This window comes from Miniopterus natalensis, chromosome 4 (genome assembly GCF_054644295.1).
Source record: "Miniopterus natalensis isolate mMinNat1 chromosome 4, mMinNat1.hap1, whole genome shotgun sequence".
Classification (NCBI taxonomy): Eukaryota; Metazoa; Chordata; class Mammalia; order Chiroptera; family Miniopteridae; genus Miniopterus; species Miniopterus natalensis.
Genome location: NC_142084.1, coordinates 46,727,459 through 46,750,938, shown reverse-complemented (window position 1 = coordinate 46,750,938; position 23,480 = coordinate 46,727,459). Strand labels below are relative to the sequence as shown.

The window sequence follows — 23,480 nt, the reverse complement described above, 5'->3', positions numbered from 1 at the left end:
CACTGAAGGGTCCTGGGTTTGATTCAGGTCAAGGGCACATACCTCAGTTTAGGCTGAATCCCAGGCCCTGGTCAGGACCCATGCAGGAGGCAACCAATGGATGTGTCTCTCTCACATTGGTGTTTCTCTCTCTGTCTCTCCCACTCCCTTCTACTCTCTTAAAATAAATGGAAGAAATATCCTCAGGTGAGGTTTAACCAAGAAAAATATCCTTTCACTCAGTATTTGTGTGCCCTCGATTTGTCTACTGTTGCTAGTTTTATACCGTAAGCTTTATCTTTTTGTATTCCCATAAAAAAGTCTAGTGGATAAATTTTCTTTATTCAAAGCTTAGTCAGGCTTCACCCATTATTTCACATCAGTTAAACCTGATATGGAGTAAAAATGAAGTGAGTTAATCAGCTGTTAAAGTGTGTATACATTTTTTGGGGACACACTTTGAATAATTATAAAGGCAGTGTTTGTACCTTCAACTGCTTTTCCAAACTCCCAGTAGCATTTTAGTATGAATTTCTTTTGTTCAAAGCTTAGTCTGGCTGAAAAGAAACATCAGTTGAGCTATCTATCAGCTGTTAAAGTGTTTATACATGTTTTGGGTGCTCCTTGTATATATTTTTTTTTAAAAAAAGAGTGAGCCCTGGCTGGTGTGGCACAGTTGGTTGGACAGGGGTCCCATGCACCAGAAGGTCACGAGTTCAATTCCAGGTGAGGGAACATACCTAGATTTCGGGTTCAATCCCAGTCAGGGCACTTAAGGATGGCAACCAATTAATATATTTCTCACTCTCTTTAAAAAAAAAAAAAAAAAAAGATGATTAACAAAAAAATGGATATTATAGAACTGTTGAAGGGACTACATAACACCATTTGTGAAGAAGTTTTGCCAGAAAAATGAACCGAAATTTCATCAAGCAGAGATCCAACCACCTATTTACAGGAAACCTAAGGGATGGAGAAACATGTGAAGAATGACCTGGTCCATGTAACGTGTGAATTTGATTGGGCCACAGATAGCTGGGGAAACACAAGTTCTGGGTGTGACTGTGAGGAGACTTCTGGGAGACATTAGTATTTGAATCAATGGCTGAGTTAAGGAGATGGACATACCCAGTGTCAGTGGGCATCATCCAATCTGTTGAGGACCCGAAGAGAACAAAACTTGCGGGAACAATGAATTCACTCTCTGCTGGACTGCATAAGCTAGCACATCCACCTTCTACTCTGGATGCTCCTGGTTCTCAGCCCTTCAGGCCCAGACTGGAATCTGTACCATCTGTTCTCAGACTCTCAGGTCTTTCCTAGGTCTCCTGCTTGCAGACTGCAGATCATGGGACCTCTCAGGCTCCATAACCTTATGAGCCAATACTTTTAATAAATGTCTTTCTAGATACATACTATTGGTTCTGTTTCTCTGATAAACATTAGTAATACATTGAGTAAGTAATCAGTAAAATCTAGACTATGATAAGCTCTACTGAAAATTTGACCACATTTCTTCAACACAAATATAAAGAGAAAATAAAAAACACATGAAAAGAGGTTATATGAATTTAAATAAACTTAAAAGTCATAATAAACCAGTTATTATGTATAAATCTAATTTCATTTCATTTTGAAATATTAGATCAAAGTTCAATTGCAAAGTTGGATATTTGAGGATTTTAAAAAAACTAATGATAATTACATTACACTGAGATAATGAATGGCATTAGAAGTATGTAAATTGCCCTGTCCTGGTAGCTCAGTTTGTCCAATATGCCAAGGTTTCGGGTCAGATCGCGGGGCAGGGCATGTACAAGGAGCACCAATGAATGCATGAATGAGTGGGACAACAAATCAATCTCTCTCTCTCTCTGGAGAAACAATCAAGTAAAAAAATGAAAATAGTCCTCCCAGATGTGGCTCGCCGTTTAGCATCGACCTATGATCCAGGAGATTGAGGATTGATTCCAGTCAGGGCACATGCCTGGGTTGCAGGCTTGATCCCCAGTGGGGGGACTCTCTCTCATCACTGATGTTTCTCTCTCTCTCTCTCTCTCTCTCTCTCTCTCCCTCTCCCTTCCCCTCTCTGAAATCAATTAAGACATATTAAAAAAAAAATGAAAATAGCCAGGCCAGCATGGTTTAGCAGTTAAGCATAGACCTATGATCCAGGCAATAAAGGTTCACTTCCTGGTCAGGGCACATTCCTGGATTTCAGGCTCCATCCCCCATAGGGGGTGTGCAGGAGGCAGCCATTCAATGATTATCATTGATGTTTCTCTCTCGCCCTCTTCCCTTCTTCTCTCTGAAATCAATAGACATTAAGTAAATGAAAATAATTTTTAAATTTTTAGATAGATCTTCCAGAGAAAAAGTCAACACAAAAACAGTAACTCTAAATGGCACAATAAATCAGATAGATTTAATTGATATTTACACAACATTTCATCCTAAAGCTGCAGAATATGCATTCCTCAAGTGAACATGGGTCATTCTCAAAGATAGACCACATGATAAGACACAAAACCAGTCTCTACAAGTGCAAGAAGATTGAAATCATATTAAGCATCTCAGATCACAAAGGCATGAAATTAGAAATCAACTACAGTAAAAACACTCAAAAACATTCAAACACATGGAGCCTAAATAATGTGTTATTAAACAATGAATGAGTTACCAATAAGATCAAGAAAGAAATCAAAAACTTCCTGGAAACAAATGAAAATAAACACACAACAACCCCAAATCTATGGGACACAGCTAAAGCAGTCCTAAGAGGGAAGTTCACAGCACTACAGGCCTACCTCAAAGAGCAAGAAAAATGTTTAGCAAACTATCTAACCCTACAACTTAAAAAATTAGAAAGCTCCCCTGTGAAGCCATCTGGCCGAGGGCTTTTGTTTGCTGGGAGTTTTTTATTACTGCTTCGATTTTCATCAGTTGTTATTAGCCTATTCAGGTTTTCCGATTCTTCCTGATTCAATTTTACATGATCTCACTCATATGTGGAATCTAATAAACAAAATAGACTGAGGAACAGAGTAGATCCAGAGACATAGAAGCATGGAACAGACTGACGAATCTCAGTGGGAAGGCAGGGGTGGGGAGTGGGTGGGGAGAGATTAATCAAAGAACTTATATGCATATGTGCATAACCCATGGACACAGACAATAGTGTGGTGAAGGCAGGGGAGATGGGTATGGATGTGGGGTGGAGGGGATCAATGGGGGGAAAAGGGGGATATTTATAATACTTTCAACAATAAAGATAAATTAAAACTCCATCTTCTTCCCTGTTTCTACTTCCCATTCCCACACAAAACATCTCCCAAGTGGAGATACAGATTGAGGAAAGACCAAGTCAGGCATTAAAGTTCCAACTGCTTTAGGGTCGGCTTTTAGGTCTGACCTCAGACTACCTGTATCATTGGGATGGGTTTTTTTAAAAAAAAAAAAAAAAAAACATATCTTTATTGATTTCAGAGAGAGGAAAGGAGGGGGAGGGAGAGAGGAACATCAATGATGAGAGAGTCATTGATCGAGCCCGCAACCCGGGCATGTGCCTGACCGGGAATCAAACCCCAATCGCCTGGATCCTAGCTCGACGCTCAACCTCTGAGCCACGCCCGGGGTGGCTGGGATGGGTTTTTGATCCCCTATTGTTTCAGACACACATGGATCAAGGAAAATAACATTCAGTGTCAGTGTCTTTCAGTTTGGTGTCAGCATACACATAAATTTAGATAAATCTCTTGGAAACTCTGGTTTTAAACAATAAGAATTTGACACCAAACACTGAGAAATTCTACAAGAAGATTCCCACAGGCAGCTTCAGACCAGCACCTCTAGGTACTTTGTACTGCAGATATTATCACTCCTTAGGTCAGACTGGCATCACAGTATCTGTATTTTTAGCAAGCATTTAGATGACTTAGGGCAAGGATAATTGAGGGACCTAAACAATAATAAAAGCATGTGTCTTAAAATAACCTGAATCCAAGTTATGATTCACTTGGGAGGTAAGATCAAGACCCTGCTAGAGAAGCCACACAGAAACCAAGGGTCTCACAATGCTCCAGCCTCCTGCACCAATATCATCTGGACTCCCAGCTTACCTGGAACCAGCTCCTTTGACTGAATCTGTGAAGTGGGTCTCCAAGAAAAGTCTCCAAAGCCAGTCTCATACCAGTTGTGTGGTTAGTAATGTGACCCTGGCATATATATACCACTAGGAGTGTGAAACTATTTAGGACGTCACCCTTGAGGTGGGAAATGTGGGCCAGGGTGGGTTAGGAGGAAGTTTAAAAGTGCCGGTTGATGGGATCTCCTATTATTCCTTCAGGCTAGGAGGGACTCACCAGCCCTGTGTTAACCTGCAGGATCTAATTTGCACTTTTGTAATCCTCCCTTGACCTTCTCAACACCCTTTAATCCCATTTTTGCTGCTGAAGAAACTGAAATAAAAAGTAAAATCTTTACTTCCTTTCCCACTTGGGCCCTGAGTAATGACTCCCGAAAAGAAGGGTGGAGAGAAGGGCCTTTCTGCCATCAGCGAGGCAGTGGCCAGGTAACATACCATCCACATTCGCAAGTGCATGTATGGAGTGGGTTTCAAGCAGCTTGCTGCTCTGGAGCTCAAGGAGCTCTGGAAATTTGCCATGAAGGGGATGGGAACTCAATGTGTGAACTGACACCAGGCTCAACAAAGCTCACTGGACCAGAGGAATAAGGAATGTCCCATACCTTAGCCAGCTGCAGTTGTCCAGAAAACATTAGGAGGATGAAGATTCACCAAACAGCCCTGGCAGTTTTGCTCAGTGGTCAGAGCATCAGCCAGAGGACTGAAGGGTCTTGGGTTAGATTCCGGTCAAGGGCAAGTACCTTGGTTGCAGGCTCAATCCCTTCCACTCTTTCTAAAAAAAAAAAATCAATGGAAAAATATCCTCAGGTAAGTATTAACAACAACAAGTGATTCACCAAACAAGCTCTATGAATTGGTTATACTTACCAACTACCACTTTAAAAAATCTACAAACAGTTAACGTGGATGAGAACTGCTGACTGTTGAATAAAGCTATAAAACTGCAACAACAACAAAAGTAAAATCTTTACAAAAAATGGTAGGAGTACAGTACTATTTTTTTAAAAAAATCTGAAATGTAATCTCAGTTGGTTTTACACTGAAGAGGAAGAGAATGCTTACAGCAATACATAAAATATATCTATGTATGTGGGTGTGTAAAAAACTTCTAGGTATATTCTTTTGTAAAAAGCAAAGTGTAGGGAGCATTTGAGATATTGCTTCCCAGCAATTGTCATTAGTTGGGGCTCAAATAAACTCTTGCAAAAATTGAAATTTAAAAAAAAGCTAAGTGTAAAACACAGCACATAGTAGGCTCATGTTTATTATGACAAGCAATATGACATGAGTGTCTATGATTGTGTATTGTATAAGAATAGTTTTTTTTGTTGTTTTTTTTGGTTGGTCGGAGACAGAAGACACTTAAGGATGGTCATGCTGGAAAGGAATAAGGAGGTTGGGTGACTTCTCTCCAGGGTGAGAGAGCAATTTGCTTTTTAGTGTGTCCTACTTATCAGGTGATTTTTACCAAATTTATAGCATTCTAATATTTATTTATTTATTTATTTATTTATTTATTTATTTATTTATTTTATTTATTTATATCTTTATTGATTTCAGAGAGAGGAAAGGAGAGGGAGAGAGAGATAGAAACATCAACGATGAGAGAATCATTGATCGGCTGCCGTCTGCAGGCCCCGGATAGGGGGTCGAGCCCACAACCATGTGCCCTGATCAGGAATCAAACCGTGATCTCCTGGATCCTAGGTTGATGCTTAACCACTGAGCCACGCTGGCTAGGCCCACACTTTTTTTTCAACCCTCACTCGAGGGCCTGCTTAGAGAGCAGAAGGAAGAGAAAGAGAGAGAGAGAGAGAGAAGCCCCAACAAGGGATCAATCCTGAAACCTAGGTGTAAGCCCTGACCAGGAATTGAAGCTGAATGGAATGACGCTCCAAGCAACTGAGCCACTCAGCAAAGGCAAGACATTTTTAAAATGGTACTTGTGTATTAACTCAGTAATGTTCATGACATATATATTATAGCCAGCTTACATGGAACCCTGAGCTCAATTACATTTTAAGTAGTAGATTCTAACCCAAAAGATCTGGTTAAAGAGCTTTTGTCTTGCCCTAACCAGTGTGGGTCAGTTGGTTGGAGCATAGTCCTACACACTGAAAGGTCATGGGTTTGATCAAGGTAGTGTCCACGTTTTAGGTTCGATCCCTAGTAGGGGTGCATACGGGAGTCAACCAATCAATGTTTCTCTCACATTGCTGTCTCTCTCTCTCTCTTTCTCCCCCTCTCTTCTGTCTCTCAAATCACTAAGCATATCCTCAGGTGAGGATAAATAAATAAATAAATAATAAAACATCTTTTAAAAAAAAGGAGCTGTGGTCTTTATCCACTAAGTTATGTAGCTTCTTGATTATCCGCTATAAAAGAGGTGTGTTTGTGTGTATGTGTAATGCGTTATTTCTGGACACCTATAGAGATGAATCCATCTGTAGCCCATTGTTGTTGTTTTTCTGGTTACTGGATCAGCAAGTAATGCCCTTAAGCAATTGGATCTCTCAGCATGCTCAAAGCGTCAGTGCCTGGCTCTGTGAACTGTCAAAAGCCCATTGTGAGATTTTATCAACTGCAAAGGTTTTACTTAACTATGCATTGAGAATTACCGCTCTGTAGCTCTAACGATGACCTCTGTAGCTCTAACTATGAAGTTAATGATTTACAATATTTATTTGGAATATAAACTTAAATATGGAATTACCAAGCTAGTTTTTAAGTGTTTCAATGGTATGATGGGATAGAAGACATGATATGGCAGGAGAGCAATGTGTCCAAAAACAAAATAAAGCAAAACAAAAGCACCCTGTGACTTGGAGCCATAGTAGGTTTATCTTTCAGTTGTGTACACTGAAAGTAACAATTACTACCTCACAAGTCAGCTGCATAAATTTAATTGGATTTTAGGTGAAATGCTTGAACCAGTGCATTTATCATGGTTAATGATTCAGTAAATGGTAGCTAACTGCAGAGAACAAGGTGGAGGGTCAGGCACATTGTTAGAAGCAATAAGCTAGAGGAGTGGATTGCCTACAGGTTTTTCCGAAAATATCCATCATATTTATAATACTTCCCTTTCAGGCTTTTCTTAAACTTGGTAACACATTCTAAAACAGAATGAAGTTTATGTGCCAATATAGGACAAAAATAAGTAAAAATAAGCAGCTGTAGAATATATACATTGTTCCCATTTGAAGATATACACAGGGGAATTTTGTACATACAAAAATATATATCATATTACAGTTTGCTTTTATATGTAGAGATTATTTGGGAAGATTCATAAAAAATCCATTAAGAACTATTTTCTCCAGAAAGCCGAACAGAGGAGAGGAAACCACTGTTTAAACATTCTACCCAGAGAGGACATTTCTTTTGACTTTTTAAAAACTTTTACAAAAGGTAGTTCTGAAGTATAGGCCTTTGTCCTGATAAAAGGAAAATCATTCCACTCTCTTCTAAGTAGATGGTTATCTTCATGAAGAAGAGGCCAACAATTTTTTCTCCTTTTTTTAAAAAAAATATGTTTTTTTATTTCAGAGAGAGGAAGGGAGAGGGAGAGATAAATACATCAATGATGAGAGAGAATCATTGATCAGCGACCTCTTGCACACCCCCTACTGGAGATGGAGCCTGAAACCTGGGCATGTGCCCTGACCGGGAATTGAACCATGACCTCCTGGTTCATAGGTTGATGCTCAATCACTGAACCACACCAGCCAGGCAAGGGCAACAATTTTATCGTGCTACTCATCATTCTCACCTTCACTCTCACTGCCTGCTGGTGTGGATGTGCTGTGATCAGAGTTCTTGGCCCCTAAGCCTCTATAAGTCTGTTGAAAGAATATGTCAATGGCCCTAGCTGGTTTGGCTCAGTGGCTAGAGTGCCAGCAGGAGGACTGAAGGGTCCTGGGTTCAGTTCCGATCAACGGCACGTACCTCAGTTGCAGGCTCGATCCCGGCCCCCATGGGAGCACGTGTGAGAGGCAACCAGTTGATGGGTCTCTATCACATCGGTGTTTCTCTCTCTCTTTCTTCCACTCTGTCTGAAAAGCAATGGGAAAAGATATCCTTAGGTGAGGATTAAAAAAAAAAAGGTTATGCCAGTGAATGAGCTGTGAAAGGAATGTCAGGTAGGCACTACATAATATAAAGATCTTTTAGGATATCAGGTCTGCCCAGCCAGTGTGGCTCAGGAACCAAGAGGCCACGGTTCGATTCCCTGTCAGGGCACGTGCCCAGGTTTCAGACTTGATCCCCAGTAGGGGGCTGATTGATGATGTTTCTCTCTCATAGATGTTTCTATCTCTCTATCTCTATTCTTTCCTCTCTCTCTAAAAAATCAATAAAAACATTTTATAAAAAGATGTCAGGTCTGAAGAGGAAAGCTTACTAAATGTGATCGTGAACAACTAGAGAATTCTGCATAAAAACAGATTCTGCGCAGCACATCCCACACCAGCAGGCAACTAGAGTGAATAATTGCCCAGATAGTCTTTTCTAGCTAGGGATTCTCCCATTCTCATCCATAAAGTATAAAGTTGATGCATTTGTAATTACTTAGTCATCAGTGTCCTTCTCAAAGCCTGCATAAGGTTGTACCCTATGGACAAAGTACTATATTCACTTTAAGGAAGAGGTAAATTTAGAACAATTAAAATGACAAGGATTAAAATGACTCAAAGACAACCAAGGGGGGGTGAATTCCACTGAGGTGTGTTCTCTGGTGATAACTTATTTTATTGTGTACATGGTCAAAGTACCTACAAAATTACCCTTCCTCTCCTCATTACTATCCTAACCTTATAGTTGTACAGACTACAGCTGAGTTTTATCGTCTGCGCTTGGCCCATAGGACATCTTCCCTAGACAGGCAGAATTAACCATCATCAGTCACTTTGGAGAACTGGGTGCCCAATTACCAATATCCTTATTTAAATTGGACAGTGGTAAATATACACAAATGCATCTTTGGAAATACAGAAAGAAGCTGGCCCTGGCTGGTTTGGCTCAGTGGTTAGAGCATCGGCCTTTGGACCCAAGGGTCTCAGGTTTGATTCCTGGCCAAGGGCATGTACCTCAGTTACTGTTTGATCCCTGGCCCTTGTCGGGGTGTGTTCCAGAGGCAACCAATCGATGTGTTTTTATGTCAATGTTTCTCTCTCTCCCCCTCCTCTCTCCCTTCCTTCTATCTAAAAATCAATGGAAAAAATATTCTTGGGTAAGGATTAAAAAAAGAAAGAGGTTGGTGAGATAGAAGTAATTTTGTAGTCTAAGACTTTTTAAAAACTTCTTAATTATCATAACATCTTCATATGTTCAACATTATTAAAAATCTTTTATATAAGAGGGAGATTAATTTCTGACTTTTAAGTGATATCATTAAAAATCTACCAGAATTCCTGGAACGAGTTTCACTCACTGGGTTTCTAATTATTTTATATTATTTTTATGTCATTTTATGGACCCCTCATGAGCAATGTAAAGAAAGTAAAAGAGAATAAACTTCTTATTCACTGTTAGAACACTTATTAGCTGTGTAACACTGGCCTTGGCAACAGTAGGTGCTCAAAACACCACTGCTCTTGCCATGCCCTCTCTCCAGCACCCCAGCACCCCACACATTCAATTTCCCAGCTGTCCTAAGCCAACTGAAGACAGTTGGTCTGGCCATAAATCTTTCTCTTTTGTTCTTTTAAGTGTTTTTTTTAAAAAAATTTTTATATTCCAGTCAAAGGCACATATTCGGTTGCAGGCTTGATCCTCAACACCGGTCGGGGGTGTGTGCAGGAGGCAACCAATCGATGTCTCTCTCTCTCCCTCTCTCTCTCCCTTCCACTCTCTCTGAAAAGCAATGGGAAAAAATATCCTCAGGTAAGGATTAAAAAATGTTTATTGAATTTATTGGGGTGGCATTGGTTAATAAAATTATATAGGATTCAGGTGTACAATTCTTTAATACATCATCTGTATATTGTATTGTGTGTTCACCACCTTAAGTCAAGTCTCCTTCCATCATCATTTATCCCCCTCTATATCCTCTTCTTCCTCCCCCCACCCCCTTTCTCTCTTTTTGTTCAGATTTCATTTTATTTATTTATTTATTTATTTATTTATTTATTTATTTATTTATTTTTAAAATATATCTTTATTGATTTCAGAGAGAGGAAAGGAGAGGGAGAGAGAGATAAAAACATCAATGATGAGAGAGTCATTGATCGGCTGCCTCAAGCCCACAGCCCAGGCATATGCCCTGACCGGGAATTGAACCCCGATCGCCTGGATCCTAGGTCGGTGCTCAACTGCTGAGCCACTCCTGGCCAGGCCAGATTTCATTTTAGATATGAAGTATTCTTTTTCCTCCTTAGAATGGAGAAAGTGAACGTCAAAAGTGTTTGATGCACATGTAGAACATGTCACCATGCACATACAGTCATTGGTGGATCATCAGATATCCGGGTACATAAACAATGAGCATACCCCCTGGACAAGGAAGAGTTTTGTGCAGTTTGTTTACTTGTTGAGTTCCCTGGACCTCAGTCTGAAAAAAAAAAAAATGTAAGCATTAGAAGACGAAGGACAATACCTGAGTATTCCCCAAATGAAACCCACTAAGAAAAGCCACAGTGTCTCTTCACTGAGGAATGTGCATGCCTCAGGAAGAACCCTAGCTTCCTGTGTGTTGTGCAGGATGGGTTGCAGAGGACAAGTAAAGCAAGAGTCAGAGGGTTCCTATTCCAAACCCAAGAGCATGGCCTCATTAGGATTTTCTGTTGACATTTTCCCTAAGGGTGTGGTGGGAAAAGGATGTTGGGAGGCCAGGTGGAGGTTACTATAGTGGTGCAGATGAAGAATGCTATGGACTTGATCTAGACTGATGTCAATGGATTACAAAGTGGATATATACAATTGATTGGCTTTGAAGAGTGAGGGAGTGGAGGAAGTCTCCAGGTTCATGGTTTGGACCTTTGGGCAATTTAAACTGACACTTCTGAGGTAGGAAACAGTAGAGAGGGTAGGTTTGAGAAGAAACTAAACTTAAATACTGGTCATATTGGGCTATCATGTTGGATCTCATTGAGGGAGCCAAGCAGAGAAGTTGAGGATGCAGTTGGTAATCCTGACATTTACAAGACACATTTTAGCTAGAGGTAGTGTGTGGGAATCTTAATACAGTGTTAAGGAAATTGAAGTAGATGAAATGCATAAAGGATTTTTGATACAGGAAGAGAGCAAAGTGTGTGGCACTTTTAAACACGTTGGCCTTCCCAGTTGCAAAAGGGTCTTATATTGGCTGATCCCTGAACCAAAAAAATAAACCAATATGTTATACATAAATCTATCCCTGTTGTTTTTCAGAACATTACACATGTACATGCTCACACATGCAAACACAGACACTACTTTCTGGTTTACCCTTAAGGGAGTAACAATCAAGGTGCTACATAATTTACTGGAAAAAAAGACCAGAGCATCGGTGTGTCAATTTACCACTTGCAAAGTGATTGAGTTTAGGGCTGGCTGTCAGATGACTACAATATTAATGCTATGACAATTAAGTGACTTAATGCAAGACAACTTTTTCAAAACAGTGCCAGGAACTTGGAAAGAACAAATTACATGATAGCTATTACTATTTCAAGTGATGTTCATTTCTTTCACCTATAACATGGTCGGGAAACTAGATGCAGTGACTATCATGAGACACAGAAACCTGATTATTTTACTCATGGCATTGTCTTCCAAAAAACCAATTATTCCCACATTAAAAATATCTTTTGGACCAAGAGACTTAAAGAATCTGTTTCTTTGTCTTCTCCCTTCTCAGCAAGGAGCCATTTCTCTTTTACCTCTCTACCACTGCTCTCAAATGATTTCCAAATGTTATCTGTGATTTTGGTTTCCAACACTGAAAGTTTTTACCTGAGTTCTAGTTTTCTTGACCTATCAGGAACTAGATCTTGCTGACTGGTCTCAGACTGCACTTCCTCAGTCTGGTTAACAGGTTTGTTTCTCCCTCTCAGTCGTCTCAGATGTGGGTGATTCTCCAGTTTCTTCCCAATGGCTCTATTCTTCCTCGACATTTTTGGTTCTTCATCCCAAGGCTCCTAACATACCAGGCTCCACCAGACATTTGCACCCTCAGTCACGCAGCATGATATTCAAGGGGCAGTGTTGGGGCAGGAGCAGATTCAGGCTTCCCTAGGGGCTTAATAACAAAACCTCTCCATTGGAATAGACTGAGACTCTGATATGTTCTACCTACTGCTCATGGTGACTTTATTCACACAGAAGCTGAAAACAAACCAATGCGTATTTCCAACCTTGGTGTCCATCCTGACCTCATCAATGCCGGCAGGGCATCTCATTTAGTTATTCATCCAGCAGAACTTTATAAGCATTTGCTAGATGTGAGGCACTGTGTTAGAAGCCTAGATGCAAAGATCCCATCAGGAGTTCCCACCATCAGAGAACTGACAGGCCAGACAACAGAGAGATAATGTGGTGTGAAGCTTCCTCCACGCGGATGGCTGTCTAGTCTATAAGATAATGGGTTTACTTTAATCAGCAACACCATAATCTATAGCAATTTCCCAGTGAATGCCAATAGACTTGCGTTGTTATATTTTTCAAAAAAGGAACTATATAAAAATTTGGCAAAAGTCCACATTATAATAGGGTATATACTGAAAAGCAAATTGTTTTTTGACCCAAGACCAACAGGCTTCCAAACTACTTTTCAGCATTACAATTTTTAAATTTCTTCTCTAATTTCCAGGAACATACTATTATACAAATATACAAGCAAAGAAACTTTTTTTTTTCTCATTGATTTTACATTATAAATGTGCTGTCCTTTTGATTTTTACACTTTTAAAAATTATATCTGGCCCTGGCCAGTGTTACTTAGTTAATTGAGCGTCATCTCTGTTAACGTAAGAAATCATTCAAACCTGTGAAGAATTTTTGTGAATTTATTTGAGCCAAACTGTTGACAATTGCCAGGCAGCATAATTTCAACAGATTGAGATAATGCTCTGGAGAATCGCAGTTTTGCACCTTGCTTTATAGATTACAATTAAAGGAGAAGACGCCAGTGGGTTACATGAAATCCATTGGTGATAGAGTAGGGAAGCAGGAGAAAGAAAAAGGGGAGGGGGAATCCTCTGGGATTGGACAAAGGTAAAATGATAGGCACACACTTCTTTTGCAGAGGTGCAGGATAGTTAACAGTCAATTAACATGATAATAATGACAATGAGAAGATTCCGGGGTTCTCTGCCCTGGTGCACAGAGGGTCCTGAAAAGGGGGAAATTATTTCATTTTGCAAAGGCTCCTGTTAATCAGGTATGTTAGACTGTTTTTAGTTAAAAGTTTCCATTTCAGACCATCTTTTGTGTTTATTTTAGGTCTGAGTTTGCAAGGCCGCCATCAGGCCTGCCCTGAGCTTGTCAGGTTTAATATGTGCACCCTTTTCACCCACATCTCACCTACAGAAAGGTCAAGGGTCAGGGTTTAGACAGACGAGCAGAGCAAGTACAATGGGCCAGGTAGAGAAGGTCATCAGGGTGGAAAGCCCTGAATGCCTAGCAAAGGACAATTGTAAGGTGGGACTTCGCCCCCAGGGTGGCCTTTCTTCCCAGTCTGGAGGTTCGGACCCTCTGACCTTTCATCTCTAGATATAACACCTAGGCCTCAGTTGTATTTTAGACCCAGAAAAGCAACAAAACCAGCCACAGCTGACCTCAGGACTAACTGCATTGAATGATGGTCCCCTGCCCTTGCACCAACCAACCAATCAATCAGTGGAGACCACAATCCTGAAAGAACACACCTGAAAAGCTGCTGAATATTATAATGAAATCTTTCCCTGGGACTCCCCTAAGATCTTTCCCCTTAAAACCATTAGGACAGAGGACCCAGCGCTCTCCCTCCTGGGAGCATGCTCATGCCTTCCCCTTTCTCTTCCCCTTTCGTTCCCCTTCCCCTTCCTCACCAGGCATGTTACCATTTTCTTCAGTCCCAAGCTCCAAAGGTCCTTTCCTTTTCCTTTATAACTTGTTTCCTAAGCCCATTTCTTCTAGGAGTTACTTCTTCCACCTCTGTAATTTTACCGAAATGAATATTCTCTTGCAGTTTGGGTCTTGGCTCTGAATTCTTTCCTAGCCAGAACCCAAGTATTGAGGTTGCTGAACCCAGGTCTGGTCTGACCCCACTGGATTAACACCCAGTGCTGTTCCTGCCACCTAGAACAAGAGCACATACTCAGGTTCCCGGTTTGATCCCGTGTTTCGCTCTCCCTCTCTTTTCCTCTCCCTCTAAAATTAGTAAATATATATATGTATATATATTTTTAAAAGTATATCAAGATATTTTTCATATTTGCTATGTAGATCTATTTCATGTATTGTTTTTAAATATTCACTGCCTCCTCAATGTAAAAAAAAAAAAGATGGTAGATTTTTTTTGGAAGTACCAGTGATGTAATAATTTTATTTTGTATAAATATTATAATTGCAAAGAATTTCTAATAGGTTCACATGTCTTTCCCAGGAGAAATGGGAAATCACAAATAAAGTATTATAGATAATTTCAATAAAAGAGGGATAAAACTGCTTGTCTTATGGTAGTTGGAAAACAAACACAAATACACCTGGGAACAGAATACCCCAAGAATTAAACCACAATCATGCCAGGGGGCAAGGCCACCCCTACCGTGGGGGGTGTTCTCCCCTAGTGCAAGGAGTTCCCTCTATAGCAGGCAGTTACACAGACATGAGCAGAGCAAGGATGATGGGCCAACTCCTGGCCCAGAAAATCAGCAAAACCAGACAAGCAACACCACAGCTAACCTCAGTACTAGCTGCATTGAATAATGTGTCCCTGCTTCGGCTCCACCCTTCCTTTGCCTCTTTGTTTCCTAAACCCATTTATTCTACGAATAACTTCCTCTACCTCTGTGGTTTTCTAAATAAACTTTCTCTTATGGTTTGAAAACAAGTAAAATAAATGGATGCCCTAGACAGTTTGGCTCAGTGGTTAGAGCATTGGCCCACACACTGAAGGATCCTGGGCTCTGTTCCAGTCAAGGTCATGCACCTGGGTTGCAGGCTCAATCCCAAGCCCTGGTCTGGGTGCCTGCTGGAGGTAACCAATGTGCCTCTCTCACATTGATGTTTCTCTCTCTCCCTCTCACCCATCCAATCTCTCTGAAAAGCAATGGGAAAAATGTCCTCGGGTAAGGATTAAGAAAATAAGCAAAACACAAGCCACTCAAAATTTGGTTCTGGTGTCAAGATTGCTAGTGGCACAAAAACACCAAGAGGGTATGAAATTATTTATCACTCAGTTAAAGAGGCTTTATGTGGAGAGCAGGGAGACTATAGGTCCAAAAATGTCTGGAGAGAAGGGAGAAAGGCAACTAGCTTAGAGGTTTTGGGTGGTTTCCAGGAGGCTCTGGGGGGCAGTTCCTCTTCAGGCAGGGTCTGGGTGAGAACCGGTCCCTCAGCCCTCTGAAGGAGCACTCGGCCTGTCCTAATGGCTTGCCCAGATGTGGGGCAAAGGGTGAAGCCAAAGGGTGAGATTAAAAGGAATCAACAGCCCGGCCGGGCATGGCTCAGCGGTTGAGCGTCGACCTAGGATCCCTGCGATCAGGGTTCAATTCTCGGTCAGGGCACATGCCCGGGTTGCGGGCTGCAGCCAATCAATGACTCTCCTCATTGATGTTTCTATCTCTCTCTCTCCATCTCCTTTCCTCTCTCTGAAATCAATAAAGATATATTTAAAATAAAATAAAATAAAATAAAATAAAATAAAATAAAATAAAATAAAATAAAATAAAAGGAATCAACAAAGCCCTGGCCTGTATGGTTCAGTTGAGTGTCTCCCCATGCACCAAAAAATCAGCGGTTCAATTCCCTGTCAGGGCATATACCCGGGTTATGGGGGAGAGGGGTATCTAGCTGATCGATGCTTCTCTTTCACATTGATGTTTCTCTCTCTCTCTCTTTCCCTCTCCCTCTAAAAATCAATGAAAATATATATTTTTAAAAAGACACCAGCAAACATCAAAAACGTACTTAGGCTTTTTATTACAAGTACTCTCTATTAACCTAGGAAGGAAGTAGAACACACAGGATAGTTTACAAGGTGGTTCAGCATCCGCCTTTGACTACACTCATTGTAAATGATTTTGAAAAAGGTCCAACACAGAAATAGGGCATAAGTTTTCCCGCAAAATTTTCACTGAATGTATACAAATATGATCTATTTTTCAAATTATAAAATGAAATCTCTCCCAACTCATAGTCCAGAAAAATGCCAATCCGCCCAAGGTTTACTGAATCCCCTGTGCCAAATGTACTAGTCCAGAGCTGAATCTTCCAACAGCCATTTCTTGGGGATGGTGACAAAAGAGCATTCCTTAGAAAAGATTCTTTACATGCGCCTAAGGACCATGCATCTGTACCTCCTATTTCCACTTGGGCTGGATCCCCAGTTGGGGGCATGCAAGAGGCAGCCAATCAATGACTGTCTCTCTCATCATTTAGGTTTCTATCTCTCTCTCCCTCTCCCTTCCTCTCTGAAATCAATAAAAATATTTTAAAAAAGAATTATAGTTAATATACCGGGTTTAACTAAATTTAAAATAGTGGGACACTTGGGTTATTTAACTAACCATGGCAACTGAATTTTGTGCATATTGGAACATTATAAAGTGTGAATTGCTTGTGTGAGTTTCTGGTCTAAACATACCCTAATGCTACCACTGGCCTTCACAATGTCCCACCAATCATTTAAGTAGCTCCTGGGGCCCTGGCCCATGTGATCAGTTAGTTGGTTGAGTGTCATACCATGCCCATAAAGGTCACTGCTGGATTCTGTCAGGGCACATGCCCAGGTTGGAGGTTCAATCCCAGGTCAGTGTGCATATGGGAGGCAACGGATCAACGTTTTCCTCTCACATTGATATTACCTTGCTGTTTCTCTGTCCCTCTCCATTCCTCTCTTATTAAAATCAATAAAAACATATCTATATTCTTAAAGATCCTAAGAACAATAAAAAAAAAAGTAGCTCCGAGGCTACTTATCCACAGAAGTCTTTCCCAATTGAGGTTTTTGCCCCCCATTCATCCTATTGTGTTTAGACTTTAGTCTCAATGATTTGTTTTCTAATGAATCATCAAAATTTCAAAATATTTCTACCAAATAAAGAATGTTTTAAGACTTATTTTACTTAAAAGAAATATCTTCTTTATTGAGAGAAGTTATTGAACAACTGCAACAGTTTAATCAAACCATTGTAAATGTTTATTAATCTATTTATAAGTTAATTAAATTAAAGACTTTTAATTCTAGCACTGGTCACCCGGACGGGCATGGCTCAGCATTTGAGCATCGGCCGAGGATCCAGGAGATTGAAGTTCCATTCCCGGTCAGGGCACATGCCCAGGTTGCGGGCTCCATCCCCAGTTGAGGGCGTGCAGGAGGCAGCCGATCAATGACTCTTATCATTGATGTTTCTATCTCTCTCTCTCCCTCTCCTTTCCTCGCTCTGAAGTCAATAAAGATATATTAAAAAAAGAAAATGGAGTAAGAGAAAAATATGTCTCTTTCTGGTGTTGGCCTTCAAGGCTCTCAGTGTGATCCTTTAATGCTCCCTCTTTCTCTAGTTGTAGTGACCCTGGGCTGTGACAACCCATGACTGAGATCCCTGGGTCAGCGATGGAACAGTGCCCTCCTGACCTACATTGCACTTTACCATAATAAGTATTAGCTTGTCTTGCTAAGCAACTGAGATTACCACAGCATAGCCTCACTACTCTGATCAGTACAGGGGTCTCTCTTACCTCAAAGAAAGCTCTACAGAACATATTTTCAAATCATGCAGATAGACAAATAGTACAGAGATTTGCAAAGTAAAACTTTATTCTATTTCCAAACATGGTAAACAATATACATACAGGCTTCCAAATAAAGGGGGTTCTAAAATGTTAGCAATTTTACATAATGTTATAAATGATTGTGACATTTGGAGGTTATCCACCAATTGTCAAAGTTAGGTTTACAGCTCAGGCCAGGTGACTCATTTCATTGGAGTGTTGTCTCCTACACCAAAAAGTTTGCAGGTTTGACTCCTGCTCAGGGCACATTAGTTTCAGGATCAATCTCCAGTCAGGGTGAGGCCCAGAAGCAATTGATTGATGTTTCTCTCTCACATCAATGTTTCTCTCTCTCTCCTCCTACCCTTTCCTCTTTCTCAATATCACTGAACATATTGTCATATGAGGATTTTTTTAAAAAGTAGGTTTACATTTGATAGTAGGGGAAATAGTTTATTCTCACAATATTTTTTATTAATTACTTTATAATTTGTATCACTGCTATAAACCTACTTTTGTTCAACCCTGCCCATGAAAATTATATAAAACATGAGACAAAAGCAAAACAATGAGAATTCCCAAATATTTATATGGAAAATAACAAAAAGTAAATAGAATGTGTTCCTTACAAAAACTTCTGACTTAGGTCAGTTAAATCTACAACACAGCCTCCTTAGAACTCAGCAAATGCAGCACAAAGCTGACAGGGCACCCTTGCCTAGGGAACCAGAGCTTGTTACAACACAAAGACTGAGGAGAAACCCCTGGTGGGGGTGCTTCACATCTGGATAATCCTGCTCACAATGCCAGGTTACATAGTCAGGGTGGAACCCAGCCAAAATTGGTTTCAAACGGTAAGGCTGATGATGACTCACCACATTCCAGAATATGAAAAAGGTTATTACATACAAGATGAAGTTTTAAGAAGAAAGTAGGGTGGATCTCAGAGTAGTCCCAAAATGACTGAGAGCCCAGGAAAAAGAGACTAGCTTGTGGCGTTCATGGCAGTTACTGGGTGCTGCTGGTGGGAGCCTGCTGGCACTACTAGGGGCTTGCTTGGTTGGAACTTCCCACCAACACCCAAGAATGGAGCACCTGGGCTCTCTCATCAGCTTTCCTAGGTGCAAGGTAAGGGAGGAGAGAACAGTGAGTTCTAAAAGCTTTCCACAGTCAAACATCAAAACTAGAATCAGGCCCAGCCTGATGTGGCTCAGCAGTTGAGCATCGACCTAGGATCCAGGAGATCGGGGTTCTTTCCCGGTCAGGGCACATGCCCGGGTTGCGGGCTCAATCCCCAGTCGGAGGCCTGCAGGAGGCAGCCGATAAATGACAACTCTCACATCATTGATGTTTCTATTGCTCTCCCTCCTCTCTGAAATCAATAAAGATATATTTTTAAAAAAAAACAAAAACTGGAATAAGAATCTTTATTACAAGCATTCCTACCAATAAGGGGAAAAAATAACCACATACTAAATTTCCTCTAAGCCATTCATCATTTGTCTCTGATGATACTGATTGTAAGAGATTCTGAAGCAGGTGCACTAGAGAAATAGGCCATAAGTTTTTCTGTGAACGTATCAGTGAATCTATACAAATATGACCTGTTATTCATATTATAAAATGAAACCTCTCCCAACTCATAGTCCAGGAAAATGCCAATCTGTAGCTGTTCTCTAGGCCATGGGCAGCATGTATTAGTCCAGAGCTGATACTGCCAACATCCATCGCTTGGGGATGGTGATGTGAGAGTGTTTCTGGGGAAAGATTCTTTACACACACCTAAGAAGCACTCACCTGTGCCTCTTACTTCTACCTGCCAAAAATGCCTGCCAGCATCAAATCCCTCAGAACTCAGGACAGCTGGGTAAGAAGTAAATTCCGGGGGATTATGAAGACCATTGGCTGTCCTATACGTGACACTTTTTCTGTCTCTTGAGGTAATGAGACTTGAATGGGCAGTTTCAGGATCCAGGGTCAAATCTACCTGAAATGTGCTGATCATTGTATGCAGGCCCAGATAATGAGGGGGGAGAGAGCAACTCTCCTTCTTTAATTCATATGTAAAGACTGCTGGGCTCTCTAGGTTTTCATACCTGTTGTGGATACTTTCAATACCTGTGAGTAAATCCAGGTCTGTCTGCAAATATTTCTCTGCTATTTCACTTAACAGATTGTTTAGCATAAACATATGGTTTGAAATCTGCCTTCCATTTTCAGTTAGTTTTTCTTCAATATCCTTCTCTTCTATAACTAGGCTGGCATTAACTTCATCCTGCTCTCTTTGCAAGGTACACTTAAGTTTTTTACATTCACAGTGCAATTCCCTCCTCCAATTTTCAATCTTTTGCTTCACTTTCAAAGTTTTTGCAAGTTGCTTCTCGCATACCATTTCAGCATCTTCAACATCCACCATCAGGGGCAGAATGTAGCTTTTGAGCTTCCTCCTGTGATGAGCTGCAGCTTCCTCAATGGGCATCAGGGGGTGATCCCTGTGGTCAGAGGAGACCCTGCACTGGGTACACAACAGCTCCAGGTCCTTCTCACAGAACAGGGTAAGAACCTCATGGTGCTTCTCACACAGGGCTTTTTCCTCCTGCAGTTTCCTCTGGCTCTCTAAGATGGGAATCTGCTTAACAATATCAGTCACATGACACAATTGGGTGTTCCTCCTGAAGTTCCTGTCAAGACAGGGGTGGAGGCAGACAGGACAGGGAAAGAAGTCCTGTAGATCTTCCCAGCGCTGGTGGATGCAGGAGCCACAGAAGTTGTGCCCACACTCAATGGTCACTGGGTCTCTCAGGTAACCCAGGCAGATGGGGCAGCTGGCCTCTGCTTGGAGCTCGGAAAGGGAGGCTGCAGAGTCCATGGTGCAGTGAAGGCGTCTGTCTGAAGAGATTCTCTACAGTCAGTGTGATCCTCCAGGAGCTAGAAAAAGTGAGAAGCTGATGTCTGCCCAGTCCTTGCTCACTGTGGAAGGCAGTAGGAGCTTCCAAGAAGAGTCCCAGCCACCATCTGATGTCCAGTCTTCCTGTCACCCTCTCCTGTATTTAACGCCACAGTGCCCCAAGGGATGTACAATGTGGGTGGTCAAAAACCCAGCACAATCCAAGTCATACGTGGATTCTGTGGACAAAATAATAATGCCATTTAAAGGACAGGTTAATCAGCATTCATTCTTCTTTCCCGGTATGAAGAGTAAGTCAGGTAAACAAAACAATTTATCATGACAATATTTACGGACAAGTTAGCTATGAAGACTATCATCTATTTTGCAACTCTAAAGAAATTAATCCATTTAGGCAGATTTATCATTGGCCTCACCAATCACTGAAAGAATGACTAACAGTTATCATAGAACTATAGATGTGACTGCAGAATACTATTTGTGAAGAAGTTTTGCCAGAAAAATGAACCTAAATCCCATCAAGCAGAGGTCCAACCACCTATTTACAGGAAATCTAAGGGATGGAGAAACATGTGAAGGATGACCTCGTCAATGTAACGTGTCAACTTGATTGGGTCCCCGGATGCCCAAATCGCTGGTGAAACTAGTCCTAGATGCAGCTGTGAGGGGCTTTCTGGGGGAGATTAGTATTTGAATTGGTGGGTGAGCAAAGCACAGGGTGCTCTCTCCTGTCAGTGGGCATCATCTAATTCACTGAGGGCCTGGAGAAAACAAAAACTGAGGGAATGTTGAATTCACTCTCTGCTGGACTGCATAAGCTACCACATCCACCTTCTATCCTGGGTGCTCCTGGTTCTCAGCCCTTCAGGCCCAGACTGGAATCAGTACCATTTGTTCTCAGATTCTCAGGCCTTCCAACTACACCACCATCTTTTTTGGGGCTCCTCCTTGCAAACTGTAGGTCATGGGACATTTCCATGAATTTGTGAGCAAATATTTTTTAATAAATCTCTTTTTGATAAATCTTTAAAAAAAAATAGAGTGATGGAAAGAAAAATGACAGGGTGATGAACACATAATACAATATACAGATGATGTATTATAGAATCGTGCACCTTAAACCTATATAATTTTGTTAACCAATGTCACCACAATAAATTCAATAAATAAATAAACAAATAAATAAATAAATAAAGCCCATGGAGGGAGAATATAGAAATTAAAATACACTTAAAACCATAGTAAGAAATTATTATGTATAAATCTAATTTTATTCCATTTGGAAATACTTTATCAAAATTCAATTGGGAAGTTGGATATCCGAGGATTAAAATATTAATAACAATTATGTTCGATTGAGATAATAAATAGCTTTAGAAATATTTAAAATAAGAAAGTCTTCTATGAAACATGTTACAAGGGAATTTGTGTGATGTTTAGCGATTTCCTTCACAAAAATGGAAAGTGGTTGCCCTGGCCAGGTGCACATTTGGTTGCAGCAGCAGCATCCTGGACACCAAAAAGCTGTCGGTTCCATTCCTAGTCAAGACACATGCCTAGGTTGCAGGTTTGATCCCCAATCTGGGTATGTATGGAAGGCAACCAATCGACGTTCCTCTCTCACACCAAAAGAGTAAAGAATTCGGTAGGACTATAGATAAGCAGGGGCAAAAAGTTTACAGTTTATAGCACATGGGTTTTCCATACCTGGGTTCATGATTATCCCTCTCTCCTATTACGGATGCCTAAAATATTCTTTGATTTAAAATTTTTTTTCCTTAAAGACTCACCTTTTGAATTCTATTTCAGTTCTTTCTGCTGTCTTCTAGCCAAGACAGCATCTCCTACTCCCTTCTTTAAGCTTCATCTATTTCCCTTCATGTCAAAGCTCTCAGCCCCACTCCACCTCCTTTCCTCCTCACAGCTGTTTCAAAGCGGTCCCCTTTCTCCACTCTAAATCCATCGTCTTCTTTCCTGTTCCCACTTGTCTTCCCCACCCAAGAAATCTCCCAAACCGAGATAAATTGAGACTGAGGAAAGACCAAGGCAGGCATTAAAGTTCCATTTGCTTGTAGGTTATGTGGGTTGGATTCCAGGACTTATCTCAGACTACCTGGGTCACTGGGGATGGGCTTTTGGATCCCCTGTTCTTTCAGACACACATGGAACAACGAAAATAACACTCAGCACCCCTTTCAGTTTGGTGTCAGCATACACATAAATGTAGACAAACTTTTTGGAACCTCTGGATTTAAACAATAAGAATTTAACACTAGACACATGAGACACTCTGGAAAGCAATTCCACAAAAGGCTTCTGACCAGCACCTCTGGGCACTTTATGACACACAAATACTAGTCACCTCTTTGGTCAGGTTGGGATCAGGGTACCTGTATTTCTAGCAACAACTTAGGTGACTTAGGACAGGCTCACCTAGGGACCCAAACAATAATAAAAACATGTGTCTGAAAATTACCTGAATCCAAGTTAGGATTGGCTTGCCTGTTGTGGTCCAGGTCCTGCTAGAGTAGCCTCAGAGGAAACCAAAGTTCTCAC

General features: G+C 40.9%; 1 protein-coding gene across 1 annotated transcript; it reads right to left on the bottom strand.

Moving 5' to 3' along the window:
* Positions 1-19,511: 19,511 nt before the first annotated feature.
* LOC107525600 (tripartite motif-containing protein 60-like) lies at positions 19,512-20,885 on the bottom strand. Its single transcript, XM_087815965.1, has one exon. It carries the CDS (start codon positions 20,883-20,885, stop codon positions 19,512-19,514), a length of 1,374 nt encoding a protein of 457 aa, XP_087672091.1.
* Between the last annotated feature and the right edge of the window lie 2,595 nt (positions 20,886-23,480).